This window comes from Alexandromys fortis, unplaced genomic scaffold (assembly GCF_014885135.2).
Source record: "Alexandromys fortis isolate MF-2015 unplaced genomic scaffold, M_Fortis_MF-2015_v1.1 scaffold_0, whole genome shotgun sequence".
Taxonomy (NCBI): domain Eukaryota; kingdom Metazoa; phylum Chordata; class Mammalia; order Rodentia; family Cricetidae; genus Alexandromys; species Alexandromys fortis.
In genome coordinates this window covers 31,381,425-31,397,784 of record NW_026067949.1, presented here as the reverse complement: position 1 = coordinate 31,397,784, position 16,360 = coordinate 31,381,425, and the positions used below count along the sequence as shown (strand labels likewise).

At 45.2% G+C, this 16,360-nt stretch overlaps 1 protein-coding gene across 1 annotated transcript in view; it reads left to right on the top strand.

Moving 5' to 3' along the window:
• Positions 1-5,221, top strand: part of Kdr (kinase insert domain receptor) — a 44,132-nt gene extending 38,911 nt beyond the window's left edge. The window contains exons 28-30 of the mRNA XM_050150019.1: positions 1,102-1,201; positions 1,664-1,749; positions 3,460-5,221. Coding sequence (XP_050005976.1) covers positions 1,102-1,201; positions 1,664-1,749; positions 3,460-3,655 — 382 coding nt within the window. The 3' untranslated portion in view covers positions 3,656-5,221. The remainder of the gene's footprint in view (positions 1-1,101; positions 1,202-1,663; positions 1,750-3,459) is intronic.
• The last annotated feature ends 11,139 nt before the right edge of the window (positions 5,222-16,360 follow it).

The window sequence follows — 16,360 nt, the reverse complement described above, 5'->3', positions numbered from 1 at the left end:
TCTCCTGAGGGAGGGTGTCACTGGGAACCTCATTCTGTCCTCTGTGTGGAGAGGAAACGACCTCTTGGAGAAGAGAAGAGACACTCAGCTTCTAGTCTTCAACTCTGACCCGACACTGCCCTGTGCCAGCAGTCTGCTTGTCGTGGAACCAGAGTGAAGAATATGCTTATTGTCCCCATGGGCCTTCTCTTATCTCTCTTTGGGCTGTAAGAGGTTTGGATAGGATATTTTGGACTCCCCCAATGGCAAGTGGCAAGGAAGAGCAACGTCCAGGGACAAGTGATGCGTTGTCTGTCAAGTCTCACTCTTTGAAGGTCTTTGGAATCCAAAAGAGGAAAATCAAAGATAGAGTTTTGTGCGTCCTCAGAACACCAAACTTGACAGTTGCTGTGCCGTTCACCTTCCCGACCACCTTGCAAGCTAGAAAGAATAGCTATTGCCTATGCCTGTTTAAAATGGAGCAACAGAGCCATGCTCCCATTTCAACAGTCAGTGTTAGACTCAAAATTAGGCAGTGTCTTGAGGTTCTGAAGCATGGCCGAGAAAGACGCAGCCCACCTCCCTCTGTGCCCTAGATCCGTATATCATGGTGAAGGAAGAAGTTGACTTGAGATCACTGCTTAGCACAGTATCCTTTAGAGAAACCAAAGGTGTTTCCTCTGCCCAGACTGTCAATACTGTGGGGGAAACCTTCTCTATGGGCTAGAAAAATAGAAAGCCCGTAGCACTATATCCGGAGCTCACTGGAGGAATCCCAGGCAGGCAGGCAGGGTCCATCAGAAGGCAGCTGCTGTTGAGTCAGCTTCTATTGACCTGAGTTCAGCCCCGGGCCTCAGAAGCATGAGTCAAAGGCACAGGGTCTCCCTTACTCTTTTCAGTTATATTTTACTTTTAAATGGACTTCCACAGGAAATTAAACCTTCTGTGTGTGCTAGCAAAGGAAGACTTTGTTTTTCTTTTTCTTCCCCCTGCCCCAAAGGCTGTTTTGAAGGTTGCTATTAAACTTGTGGTTGAAAGATAATGGACGTAGGTATCACTTGAGGCATCCGTGGCCAAATATACCAACCACTCCAATGCAGATAAATGTTTGTTCTCTTGCAGTCAGTATCTGCAGAACAGCAAGCGAAAGAGCCGGCCAGTGAGTGTGAAAACATTTGAAGATATCCCACTGGAAGAACCAGAAGTAAAAGTAATCCCAGATGTAAGTCCATCTTTTATAAACAGTTGTAGAAATAAATTCTCAGGCTGAAATGCTAGCTAGATAAATATTAGCTCAAGCGTTTGAGTCTTGGAACCTCATGAAGGTTCTCCTTGAGGGTATGTGCCATGGGGTCATTACAGAGATGGGTCTTTGGTTTTGCTGTAGGAAAGGCACCTGGACCAAGGGTCAAGTAGTCTAACTGTGTGCCCCGTTTCACTCAAGGGCCCACAGTGTCACTGTGCAGAGAGCAGGAGACCCCACTGTCCTTGGTTGTGTCTCCCTGGCTTAAATCTTCTTCCTGGGAGCATTTGCTTCCCTTGTGACTTGCACAATCTCTGGCTGCCATGCCCTTACCCTCCTTGGCGGGACACTGAATCGTATTGTCTGCTAGGTGGACTGGAAATGGGTTTAAGGGAGCTGGCCCTGTGCATACTCACTGTCCTCTCATTGTCTCCTAAAAAGGACAGCCAGACAGACAGTGGCATGGTCCTGGCATCAGAAGAGCTGAAAACCCTGGAAGACAGGAATAAATTATCTCCATCCTTTGGGTAAGACTCAGCCAAATAAGAAAGACCTTTCAACGGGAATTTTTGAAAGGACCTAATAAAGACATTCAGTGTAGATGAAGTTTCACTTTTTGGGGCCTTTGAAGGTTGATGACATTAATAGCCCAAATAAGCAATTTGATAAAGAACTGAAATAAACCCAACAATGAAATTGATAGGTCTGAAAAAAGAATCTGAAGTGAGTTAGAGGGTTTGGTCAATTTCTAATGACCCAACTTTTGACTGGAGCACCTGAGCATGTGATATAGGTCGGCATATCGACTGTGATCGGTGGTGTATGTGGCCTTGGCCAAACAGCAATGACATCAGCAGATGCCATGATCCCAAAGAGTTACGAGTTTGCAGTCTGAAGAACTGTCAAACCTGTTCCTAATTAACTTTATCTGTAATTAAGAAAGATGATATGTAAATAAATACAAAGTCACTGATTTAGTGTATTTAAATATTATCTCTTGAATCCTTCTCAGTTGTGGGAAAGTATTAAATGTGATCTTGAGTCATTCATCTCTCATGGCTCAGCAGCAACATATAGTTGCTTTGAATAAATATTCCTGATTTCAACATAAGAATTTATGAAATTCTATAGTGAAAAGAATAATGGGATAATAGTAGTTATTTATTTGCCGGGAGGATCATTCTAGGTAGGAATACAAAAGATGTGCTCCACTTATGACGGGACGGCTGTGTGAGATGGGAACCCCCAGGTGTTTTTGAGTTATGCTTGTCAGCACTAACAATGGTGACAGTAAATTTTGCTGTTTCCTGTAAAGTCCGGTGAGCAACCGTGAGCGCCAATTGTATGCTTCTTTCTTTGACTCAAACCATATTTATCCAGAACTATTAAGTGGCCAACATCATGCCATTGTTTGAAACACAAATTGGTTTTGGTCTGGGGAGGGAGGAGTGGATTGAAAGGGGGAAAATGTATTTCTAGCTCTTTGAGAACCTACTTTAAACCATATCTTAACACAGAATAAATAAACTCTTTCCCGTGCGGTTTTTATTATGAATAATGAGGCTACGGCCCCTGAAAGGGCAAACCCTGAGCTTTTTGGTCCACACAGCCTTCATTTGTTAGTTTTGACATGATTACTGTGTCATTGAAAACATTCTCCAGTTGCTGCTGAGTGACTGAATCCCCAATTTGTCCAAAGAATGTGGTTTTGATGAGTAAAAAGCAGTTTTTGACATGTCTGGCTTGCCTGCACACAGGCTTCCAGGGTTTTTTTTTTCTCAACAAATTTATTAACATCTTTCATAAGCCATGTAGTACCATAAATGACCGAACAGGAAAACCGCAAATGAACTTTTAGACCATCCTAATTTTCTTCATTATCATGAAAGAGACCCCTTGGCTCCAATCATTGTATACAAACTTGTCAATCATCAAGGCTGTAAAATGTTCCACTGGTTAGGGACTCTGCATACCTCAGCAGAACTGCCTTTTATCTCCTCTCGGGCTTGAAAGACTTGGACCTGAAGGAGAGGACTTACCTGCTACTACTAACTCAGGCTAGTACCTGAAAGTAGACCTTGTCTGAGTGAGCCTGATAGTCTGATTAGGGCAGGGAGGGATAGGGGCTGGTGCCTCCAGAGGAGATCCCACCTCCTTGGAGCTGGGGAACGGGGTGAGGGTGAAGAGCCAAGGGGCCATCTCCTTCTCAACTCATCTGGTTGCCATTTCTTCCACAGCGGGATGATGCCCAGCAAAAGCAGGGAGTCTGTGGCCTCAGAAGGCTCCAACCAGACCAGCGGCTACCAGTCTGGGTACCACTCAGATGACACCGACACTGCTGTGTACTCCAGCGAGGAGGCGGAACTTTTAAAGCTGATGGAGGCCGCGGACCATGCCGACAATGGGACCACGTTGTGCTCACCTCCCGTTTAAAAGGAGGCGCTCTCACCCTGCTCCCCAACTCCCGGGAATCACGTGAGAGGTGCTGCTTAGATTTTCAAGTGCTGTTCTTTCTACCACCCGGAAGTAGCTGCATTTGATTTTCATTTCAGAAGAAGGACCTCAGACTGCAAGGAGCTAGTTCCTCAGGGCATCGCTGGAGAAGATGGCCCATGACCCAAGAATGTGTTGACTGTACTTTCTTTCCCATTCATTTTAAATTGTGTATAATGTGCCCTGCTGTGGGTCTCACAATCAGCTGAAACAAAAGACATTCAAACAGTGGCTCTATGCTCCAAGAAGTAGCCATACCAGGGCAACGGACACCTCTGTAAAACTGTGTGAAATGGGCAATGGGGCTTTGTGTGTTGAAGATGGGTGAGACGCCTAAAGACTGAGTCTACCTAAACGGCTTCATTGAGGATGTGGGCTCTGAGCCAAGTGTTAAGTGTGGGCCGTGGACTGGTAGGAAGGAAGGCGCAAGCTTGCCTGGAGAGCGGCTGGAGCCTGCAGATGCATTGTGCTGGCTCTGGCGGAGGTGGACATGTGGGCTGTCAGGAAACGCAAAGGCGACCGGCAAGGTTTCTGGTTTTAGAAGGTTGCGTGCTCTCTGCAGTTGGGCTACAGGCGAGTTCCCTGTGCTGTTTCCTCCTCCTAATGAGAGTTCCTTCCGGACTCTTACGTGTCTCCTGGCCTGGCCCCAGGAAGGAAATGATGCAGCTTGCTCCTCATCTCCCAAGCTGTGCCTTGATTCGGAACACCAAAAGAGAGGACGTTCGGGAGAGGTTTGCGACTCAGGGTTCTGCTGGATGGACACCCACATGTCTGCCCTGGTGGCAGTGTCTGGGGCCAAGGGCCGAGGGTTCTATGTCAAGTTGTGGTGGTAAAGGCTCACGCAGGATGTATCCACTTGTTCTCCCTCCCACCCAACTCTACTCTCATACCCCAGAATTTTAGCTTTGTGGTCTCTTTCTGGCAGAAACGCTGAACTGGCTTGTTCACTCTCCGGATAAATAAGCACTAGCCAGATTTCAAAATTACCTTATAGCTGAGGTTATAGCAACATCTACTGTATCACTTAGAGTTTTAACATAGAAAGCTATGTCTACTGGCTTTTGCCCTTGTGCTTGGCGTTTTTCAGAAAAGAAGCTGTCCTTTCCATCTGGTACCATAGTGTGAAAAGCTGAAAACAATGGCTGTAGAACATGCTATGGACACATATTTATAGTCTGTTATGTAGAACAAATGTAATATATTAAAACTTTATATTATATATAATGAACTTTGTACTATTCACATTTTGCATCAGGATTATGTAGCATGACAAAGGTTATGAGGCTATCATTAGCTAATGTCGTTTTATTAAAAACATCGAGAATCCTTTCCCAGGGGATGTGCGGCTATGCCTGTCCTTTCCCTCACCTCGAACAGAGGAGAGGGCAGCAGATATAATGTGAGTGTGTTCCACTTGTCCTGGGTCTCTATTCTTATAAAAATGACTATTTTCATCAAATGTTTATAACGCTTTATAAACCAATAAACGTATTCAGAGTAAAGCGATCCAGTGGCATCCTATTATCACAGCTATTCAGTAGTCTCTCCTCTCTTCACCTTCATTACAATCATAATCCATTACAATCCATAATCCATAATCCCTTGCTACACCCTGGGCACTGGTGACATTGTTAACACATGGACTGTCCGGGTGAACCTCGGAACTCAGGGGTGAGAGATTCTGAGACTGAGCTGGAGGCAGGGAGCAGATGCTTGGCTGGCTGTAAGGTAAGAGTGTAAGATCCGTGGCTGACATTATCGAATGACTGCTTTTGCCTGAATTCAGAGAGCAAAGCAAATCCCCGGCCCCAGAGTTACCTTCAGTAATGCTGAATGCTGTTGTTTGCTTGCGTTTTGTGGTGACAGGGTCTGTAGCCCAGGCTAGCCTCCAGCTAACTATGCAGCCAAGAATGGTTTAAAACTTATGATTCTAGCCCCTCTACATCCACAGAGCTAGGATTCCGGGCGCACACCACCATATCTAGATTTTATCAACGTGTTTTTGTAAACAGAAGGTTTTGAAATATTTATCTAATCAAACATGGCTATCTTTTCTTTAGATGGCTTTTGGGTTTTTTTGTTTGTTTGTTTTATCTTAAGCACTCTTCCTCAGATCTAAAGTCACACCAAAATTCATGGTTTTTTTTTTTTCTTCCTCATTGACTACATTTTCATTTACCAGAGGTTTCTTTTCATACCTGGAATGAAGCTAGGTCTAAGCTTGGGGTTATTTTACAAGCAGACTGTCAAACATAGCAGTGCGCTTCATGAAGTATAACCCTCACCTCCTGAAGCTGGAGGAATGTCGTGATTGCATGGCTCTTCAGCCTTTACCGTCTTCTCCCCAGCTTTCGGATGAAGGAAGTGGCTGTGCACGTGTGGTCTCCTGCCACCCAGGGGCGTGGGCTGGGGCCGGGTCACCAGGGCCCTGTGGGGAGTTTCTCTCCCTCCCCATAATCTAACCTCTTTTAGTAAAGGAACTGAAAGAGAGCCTAGGCAAGCCAGGGCCGAGAGACCGCAGAGAAAAACAGAGCTTTCTTCCTTATGGGGTGGGGGGAGGTTTCATTTCACACAGGTGGCTCCTGGCACGGTGTCTGATGTCAGGAGTTTGGATTCCAGCGGAACTCCACACTCTGTGGACAGCGCTTTTCCCGCCCTGTGCAGGGTGGTTAGAGGCAGGCGAGCTGTGGCCTCTGCCTCCTCGCTGTCTTCCGCGTGTTCTGTCTTAGCTGTTCTCTTTCTCCTCTCCTGTCCTGCTATTAAAGAAAATCGCTGTCATGTTTGAGAGTGTTTCTCGCATGGTCTTAGGTTCCAGATTTTAATTGGAGACATTTGGTATGTTGAAATGAGACTCTGCTCTCCTTCCTTCATGTCCTCACCATGTCCCCTGTGTGCTCACCTTCCGTTCCTCTGCCCCCTTTGTGCCCGTATTCCTCCTGCAGCTGCGAGTCTACTCCACAACATCACAGGTGGAGAGAGAGAATGGGAGGTTCGTTTCTGGTCCCTGTCTGGGCTTCCCCATCAACACGCACTATTTTGTCCTTTGTAATGGAAAGAGAAAGGTCAGAGCCATAGCTGACGACCTCTCAGCAGCTAACTTAACCCAACTCTCCCATCTCTTAGTATCTCCCTTTCTGCCTCCAAGTCAGATAGGTATCCTCTGGTGGTGAAATGTTGGCAAAGCTAGAAAATCTTTGGGAAAACAAGGCACTTCCCCTACATAGCTGTCCACACCCATGAGTAACGGGCGTGTCTGCATTCTTGGATGGGCAGCGAGCACAGCTCGAAAGGGCTTAGAGTCCGCTTTTATAAAACCATGTTTTTAGAATGGAGGGACACCTAGCTGGTGGCTGAGAGGGCTGCTGGTCTCCCAAATGACTCAACGTCTGAGGACACAACATCCATGGCTGATAACTTCAGCTCCCAGATAGAGACGTGATGGCTTCCGGCCTCTGAGGACACTTGAACACACATGGCATATGCCTATACCTACACACACAAACACACACATACACACACACATACACACACACATACAGACAGACATACACACGCATTCACACACAAACACGCATACACACACAAACACACACAAATGCATACACATTCACACACAAATACTCATACACATTCACACACAAATACACATACACACACAAGTGCATATACATTCACAGACATTCACACACAAATACACATACACATTCACACACAAACACACAAATACACACAGACATACACATGCATTCACACACAAACACACACAAATGCATACACAGCCACACATAAACACACAAACACACGCGTACACACACACAAACACACACTAAAGTTGCACTTTTAAATGAATCTCTCCCATGTAAAGGAACAACATGGTAAAGAAATTAACAAGGTGAAATAAAATGGTTTACTTTGTTTTTGAAAGTGGTAGAATCCGGGAGGAGCAGCGAGAGCTCTTCCCCAACCAAGTCATCCTGAGGTTCTGGAGCTGACGTGGTAGACACATAATTACCAACCCAGGAGGAGCCCAACTCAGCGATAAGGGCATGGAGTTAGGAGAAAGTGTTCACGCCAGAACTACTGATAACACAAAGGTTGCAGTAAACTGCCAGCAACATCAAGTAAATACCCTTAGAAGACGCTGAGTGATGGCTGAGATTCTTCTCTGTGGTGTGGAACCTTGAGCGTCTTCGTACCTCAAAGCATCAACCTCAGCAGCGTCACTGGGTTTTGTTACTGAAGTTTAAATATAAGGAGATACGGAGACAATTTGTTTCTTAATGTTTAATTCCAACTTACTTTTTTTATGAAAAGTACTTTATAGCACCAGATGGGTGAACTTGATGGTGACAGTGTCCTCTTAAACGTTATTTGTGTGATTGCTCAAATTCTAGACACTTTGCCAAATAAATAAATAAATAAACAAACAAACAAATAAATAAATAAATAAATGGGGGAGAACAAGAAAACTGGCTTCCTCTCTGGGTTTGCTTTGATTTTATTGTCTTTTCCCTTTTTCTAGTAGATGATACGTTAGAGGACCTTCCATCTGTCTTCTGTTCCTACAGCTGAATGCCACAGACATCATGGTTTACATGATGCAGGGGCTGGAAAGCCTAACAGCAAAGCGCTGCCTCTGGTGACGGCCTTGTTGCTGCGTGATAAGGTTATGGAGATGCATCCCAGGTAGGGGAAAGCAAATATGCTGGCCCACACCTTTCTCTCGTCTCTTGCTAATCCACCTGGTAGCCCAGATCTCATGATTCCACCTAATTCCAATTGCCTCTGAATGGCTCCCTTCCAATTATCACCACCCCATGTGACTTTGGGGATTGAGTGCTATTTATTCATTGTTTTTAACACTGAGCTTAAAGAGACTACATTAACCATAGTAGGGGGAGGTGGGCAGGATTTGTCTGTTGGAGATTTCCTTACAGTGTTGAATCTGGTGGCCCACGCCTTAAATCCCAGCACTCCAGAGGCAGAGGTGGTGGATCTCTATGAGTTCAAGGATAGCCTGATCTACAAAGCCCGTTCCAGGTCAGCCAAGGCTAAGTGAGACCTTGCTCAAAAAATCCAAAGACAGACAAACAAACAACAAAAACAACAATGTTTAATCTGGGGTTGCGTGTAGCTCAGAGAACATGAAACACAGACTCAGAGCTCGGCGGCCTCTGAACCGACAGGGGCAGCAGAAGTGAAATAGGATCCTGGTGCTGTGTGGGAGCTCTCTCTAAGCTGAAATCTCTTATCCTGATACAGGGGACTGAAGGCATCCCACACTGCATGAAGAAAATATAACTGAGAACGAAAACTCAAGTACAAGCTAGATCAAAGGGAAGCCGAGACAAGGCTAGATTGAAGAGAAGCAGTAAGAACCCACAGTATTTCCCAGGTTAACAAAGATACTGTCAATCGTATCCTGGAGCATCTATTGATGAAAAAGAAGGTTCCTTATTGAAATAAAAAGGCTCCAAACTCAGCCCTTAACATCAAACTTTAAATGAGGGATCTTTTGTTGGTTTGCTTATATTCAACTCTATCTATGCAATTCCTACAGTTTGCTATCTCATTAAGGTAACAGCTCCTTGTATCAGTTATTTTACACACTGCTGTGACAAAATACCTGGGAAGAAGAAAGTTGAGGGGGGAAGTGGGATTCGGTTCGGGGTTTGATAACACAGCCACCGGGAAGGGGAACGAGAGGCAGCTGGTCACATTGGCTCCAGCTGGGAAGCAGAGAGAGATGAATGCTGGTGCTCAGCCCACTTTCTCCTTTTCATCCAGTCTGGGACCTCATGGACGGTGCTGCTCTCATGCAAGATGGGTCCCTCTCTAGGGAGACCTTTCCCAGAGGTTGGTCTCCTAAGTGATTCTAAATTCCACCAATGAGAAGACTAGCCATCATGGTACTCTAACATCATAGTGTGGATCAGGAGGATAAGCTGGGGCAGGATACAGAGAAGACCCTCATGAAAGGTTCCACAGTGTTTACCAAGGACTGAGTGTGCAAACAGATATTCTACAGGTAGGGGGCCACGATGTTTCGTAAGATGCATGAGTTAGGGCTTAGGAATAGCACCACAGAGAACTCTGGTTTAGTTCAAGAATTCTTTGTGTAGCTTGTGTCTCATTGTCGGCTCGGCCGTTCTCCATTCTCATTTTAATCTGAGTTCAGGGTTTTCTTAAGGGCTGTAATTCAGTCACTGCAGGTGCCCTGAGTTGATTTTAGAGTCAGGAAACAAAGGTAAGGAATTTATCACTCACTGAAGGCTGAGAAAACTGGGTTTCCTCTTGACTGGTTCACCTTCTGCTACAAATTCACATTACACTTGTAAGGCAAGATGACCCTGTAAGAATTCCATGTTGGCAGAGTAGCAACCCAGTAGGGATTGTTGATGTTAGGATAAGGCAGCACTGCCCTTTATACACTGTCTGTATTCAAAGCCTTTCCAGAAGATGAAAACCCAGAATACAGAGAAAATAGGTTCTACTGCTGCCATTAGTTTTGCTAGGAACTCGATGGGCAAGGTCTCAAATAATAGTTTCTCCTTGGTTGCTTCAGTGCATTTTATCAGGGAGCATGCAACATTCTCTGCATTCATCTATTTCACCCAATGAAGAACATTTCTGCATACACTGCTTTGGAGTCCTTTAGGCAGTAGGTACCCGGGGTCCATAGTGGACTTGAACTTGCTTCAGTTCAAATGTTATAGATCCTACCACATCTGCCATTTCTAATATAGTTGGGCACATTACCTTGAGGATGAGAGAGAGAGAGAGAGAGAGAGAGAGAGAGAGAGAGAGAGAGAGAGAAATAATGTTCCTTTTGTCACACAATTCATTAGCAGATGTGAGCACTCTGCCTAGCGTCTTTGACTGTCGCCTTTTGTACCAGCAAAGAGCTCAGAGGATCAAGATAAAGGTGTCATGCCAGAATCCATTCTTAAATAAGACCTTACAGAATTTGTTAATAATGCTCACATGAAAAGTTACAGCAAAGTTATCCAGTGATTGCCCCGCAAGTGAAGCTAATGACCTTGGATTCCATCCTTGTGGCCACGTGTTGGAAGGAGAGAACTGACTCTCACAAACTGATCTCCACACCTGTGACCACATGCATGCACACAGAGAATAAATAAATAAATAGAAATGCAGTAGTCCGTTAGTATTAACTTTGAGCATATCTGTTAGAGAAAATTTAATTGTGATGTAATGGAATTTTTGAATAACTGTAGATTATGGATTCAACTTCCATTATGTTTACTTCATAGACGTGTAAGCAGTTATGCAGTCACTCAGACTTGAGCAGTTCCAAAGGCAGAGAACTAATGTTGATCATTGACCATATGCCAGGAATTGAGCCTCATGCATGAGCTCATTAAATCCTGGCCATGAGCCCTTGCATTAGGTATGCGTATCATCAGGTTACAAGTGAAGATTGACAGTTAAGACTTAAACCTCACTAAAAAAGCCATACTAGGAATCCAGTCTACTGAAGACCTCAGGGACACATGAAGAACCAGGATGGGATCTTTGCTCTTAGTGGAAAATGATGAGCCAAATTACCCTATAATGATGAATCAACCAACCATATGAAAGGTATGTGTCAAAATGTCACAAGGGCAAGGGGGGGGACGGAATATGAGCCAAGTTCACAGTACAAATGTATGAACGTGATAACAAACCCACTGTTTTGTATGCCAACTAGGAAACGTTAGACATTCTTGTATTCCTTTTTCTACATTTTATTCTGTCTTAATTTTTTATGTGTGGGTGCTTTGCTTGCATGTATGTCTGTGAACCATATCAGCATGTCTGTTTGTGTCATCCTTGTTCAGACAACATGCTGATAAGACTTCATAGCTGGGACTTCTCTGAGGTTTCTTGGAGATACAATCTCACAGCCAACTTCAGACTCTTTCAATTTCTGTTCCCTCTTCCAAAATGATCCCCAAGCCTTAGGAGCAGGGGTTGTGTTGTAAATGTACCAGCTGGGGCTAGGCATCCCAAACTCACTGGTTTTCTGCATTTTGATTAATTGGGGTTTTTTGCAACGGTCTTCATCTGTTCAAAGAAGTTGGTTTTGTTTTTGTTTGTTGACACGGTATGAAACCTATACTCACCTGTGTTTATAAATATTTGGAATGTAGCTAGGAATCATGATGGCTTAGTAAAGAGGTGGCTGCAGGTTCTTTCCCAAGGTCCCATGACTTCTCTAGCCCCAAGTAGTTGGCTAGGTTTCCACTACCTGCCATAGCTTCTCTCTTGTTCTGTGGGCCTCAGTTCCAGTTAGAGAGCTGTTGCTTATTACCAAGACCTGCATGCCACTGCCATAGTCCTCAGGGAGGTTTGGGAAAGACTGAATTCTCATTCTTTTCTATAGCACAGTTTTATGACAGAAGCAGCTTTTCAAAGGATGAGGGAAGTATTTACATCTCCTATAAATATAGTTAATCATTTTAATGAGTCACTGAAATACAGTTTTAGGAGAATATCATAATAGATATTTTTTATTAACTTTAAAATTCCATGAAAAACCCAAACTAATCACATCAACATTAAAGTTGATTTCGTTTTCTTTACCAGTTGCAAGAAATGCCAAATTGATGCCTATGTGGTACCTGACACATCTTGAAAGAATGCCCCAGTGCCCAAACATTGAAGCATTCAAACTAGCAGCCAGAAGGACTGCACTGTACTCAGAAGTGGTTACGGCATTTCCGCCACAGCGGGATGCTTTTGCCTGTTTTGATCGGGGGTTTTCTTCCTGCCATCTAACACAGTGTGTGACAAGAATAGGCACCCAGCAAATATCTACAGGAATCAGTGGCAGAATCAGCCCTTTGGTGAATAGAATTGGAGCCAACTGGCCCTCATCACATTGATTTCTGTCATTTCAATCCACTTTCCTTGGCACTGGCAAGTACAAAAAAATCTGTAGACAATTTTTTGTCCCTTGTGTTTAGCATATGGCTGTCATTATGGCTTTTCCTAGGGAGCGGGGGAATTTTTAAGCTATGTGTATTCGTCACTTTTCCCGTTTCAGTGACAAAATTTTTGACAACTTAAGGGAGAGCTGATTTACCTGTGCTCATGGATGAAGGGTCCATCATGGCAGGGAAGGCATGGCAGTGGGAACAATCCATGCTATTGCAGAAGAGTATGGAGTTGCTTGTTCCCATCTTGGCAGACCAGGAAGGAGAGAAAAGGGCAGAAGCAAAACCAGGCTGTAAGTCAATAGGCTGAGCCCCAGGGTTCTATTTTCTCCCACTAAGCTCTGCCTTCTAAAAGATCTACAATCTTCCAAAACAGAGCCACCAGCTGGGACCACATGTTCCAACACAAGATCCAGGGGAGTCACCTTCAAACCACACTATGCCACCCGATGGGCATGTGGATAGAGGCAGGAGCTGTCCTACTGTCTCCAAGCTGATTGGACCCACTTGGACTGTGACTGTGACTCTCAATAACTGTAACCACATTAAAGAATTAGTAAAAGCTGCAGTCCAAAGGCAGCGAGGGGTAGCGGGGCCTTGGACTATAACAAATGACTGAGAAACTAGAAATGGACCAGGGCAGATCGGAGGGCTCTGCAGGGACCCTCGTTTAATGTATGAAGAGCTTCTATAGAACTCTCCTAGCTCTCTTTTGTTTTGTCAAATGGCAAAGTCAGATAACAGAAGCCATGACGGAGGCAGTGCCTGGGCCATATGACTCCCTTGTGCCTTCCAGGTCGTCCACTCCCTGAAGTAAAAGGTGACTGTTCAGGAAGACTGTTGGAGAGGAGTTAGGAAGAAGAGTTGGATTAGGAGACCTCCAAGCTGCCTTTTAGTGCATGCAGCATCTCAGAGACCAAAGAATCTGCTTTGAGGGAGACCGACCTGTGTTTGCATCCTGGCTCCATGGTTTACTAGCTGTGTTCAAATTCTCTTAGCTTCAGCTTCCTCATTCATAAAGCAGAGGTAATAGCGGCACGCCTCTCCTAAGGCTGTCGTGAGGATCAAAGGAGGGACAGACACATTTAAGTGTTTACTACGGTGCATCATACTTAATAAGCACTCAATGAGCACGTCAACGAAAAGGAATCATGCCAAGTTTACCTGTCGTCTCTCAGTGCCTGACCACCACGATTTCCACCTCAGACGGTCAAAGTGCATGCTTGTAAGAGTGCACGGAGTTCTTCTGAGGGCAGGGAAGTCAGGGTTTGTTTTCAAAATAGCTGTTTCCCCGCATGACGCCCAGCTACGAACACAGCACTTGAGTCTTCACAGTGGACTCCAGACTTTGGCTTTGTTTGGGGGTCAGGGTTGGAATGGAGACAGGAAGAGGAGTTGAGACGCCCTGGCCAAGAGCTGAATCCAGGCTGCGGAGGACCTGTGAGTCACACACAGCCTGGAAGGCCCCAGGGGCCATGTCCCTCGGATCCAGACTCCTCACACTGGGGGGCGCTTCCTGCTCTGTGCACCCTGCCTCCACCCCAGCAGTCTCTCAAAGCTAGTTTCTTGGCTGAATTGCTAGAATCCAAGGGAAAGAGGACTTTCAGTGACTGCCAAGCCTGGGGAACTCCCGGCACTGGAGAAAAAATGTATGAGGTGAGCTGGTTCACCAGCCAACATTGCAAAAAAATAAAGGCTTTCTGGGTAGAATGGCATAGCTGACTTGTGCCAAAAAGCCAAAGCCACCTTCTTCCAACACAAGGGCTACCAGAATCCTTTCACGGAGCCCCTGGAAAAGCAAAGACTTCACTTCGTTTCCGTGTGCCGTACACCCGTTGGAGTTTCAGACTGAAGCTCCACGGTGATGAAGGTTGGCCCAGGTAGAGCTGGCCACTTGGGAAAGAGCTGATGTGTGGTCCTCGTGCTCTGACAGGTTTATGGCGGACAGAAGGCAGGGAATATTCCCCAGTTTTGGCTGTGACCTCTTCCCTCATTTCAGGTTGAGACCCCTGTTTAGGTCCTCCAGTCTGGAGACAGATTAGGCCCCAGGAGCCCTTCCTGGGGTCATTGGGAACCTGGCCAGGCCTTGGAACATATGGCGCCGATAACAATCTCGCTCACCAAGATAAGGAGCCATTTCGGGGACTCTGAGGAAGCCCGGGTTTGTTTCCATAGAGCTGGACAATGTAAAGTGTAATCCCTACACAGATGGAATTAGCTGTTAAGCTTATTAAGTCGTGAGGAAGGGGTGTTCTGCGACCTCATAAATTACCGTGAGTCTGCCCAGGGGCACCAAGTGGAGGGCAGGTATCTTTTCCTGCTAGATTGTTAGAGTGGCAACCGGTGATGGATTAGGCGGCGGATCCTGCAGTGTTTCCAGCAAACACCGAGCTCTCAAGGAAGCAGGGACTGGGGGGGGGGGGGGGGGGGGGGGGGGGGGGGGGGGGGGTACAGCTCTGAAGGACCAAGTGTGTTTGGCCCTTTTGTTTCCATGGCGAGAGAGGCTTTGGCAGGTTGTATTATGCCTAAATATGGTGAGGGGCTCTGTGTCTTTTCTGTGGACTTCAGGGTTTGGTATTATGATGTGGGAGGGCCAGGGGATTCTGGTAAAGGATGCTTTCCCTCTTAAAAACTGCCAAGTGGGTGATAAGCAAGTCAGTGAAAGGTGTGGTTTCACAAGCCAATTAAAGTCTGCCAGAAGGAAAGATACTCAAAGGCCCTCCCTCATCTTACAAGCCCATGGTGCTTTGAAATTGCTTCCACTAATTTTATGTTAATAGCAAGGACAAAAACAATCAGTATTGCTAGAGGTCACTCTGTCCTAGGACCAGAACTAAGCATCCAGGGTAGTGCTCAGTACTGAGTACTAAGGGTCATACAGCTGACCTTTGATGGAAGAACTCTATAAACTTGGCTATTGCCCATGTACAGATAGGGAAATGGAGGTTTAGGCAGGTTCATTATCCATCCAAAGTTGGAGTTCCTAGGTATTGGATTCAGTTTAGACTCTAGATGCCGATTCTAAAATTTATGCTCATCAAACTAACTGAGCTCTTATCAGTCACATTTCTCACTCCTCGGGCTCACACTGGCATCGGGATCCACAAGAATCAACTATGAAGACAATTTGGCAGAGATTTCAAAAACTAATCTATTTACTCTCTTGCTTGATATTTTGAAACTCATACATATATATACATATATGTATTTCCATATATATATACACACACACATATATATATAAATGGTAAGTAGCTTGGGAACCCTAAAAATCATTTATTTTTATTGTATCCATGTGTATGAGTGTTCTGCCTGCATGTATATCTGTGTATCATGTGCATGCAGTGCCCGGGGGGCGGGGGCAGAGAGGATGTCTGACCCTACAGAACTGCCATCACAGGTGTTTGTGAGCCACCATGTGATTGCTGGGAACCAAACCCAGGTCCTCTGCCAGGGCAGCCGTGCTCTTAACCGCTGAACTATCCCTTCAACCCTGTTTGGGAACTGTTTGTAAAGGAAAAACAAAACAAAACAAAAAACAAGCAAACAAACAGAAACAAAACCCAGAACTGGTGACTGGCGGTAAGAACCCCTTGTAATCTGATCTTTGGATTTGTTTTATAAAGTACCCCCTCTCCTTTCTCTTACCAGGTCAGGACAGAATGTATGTATTTACGTATTAATAAAATGATGGGCCTCACTGTGT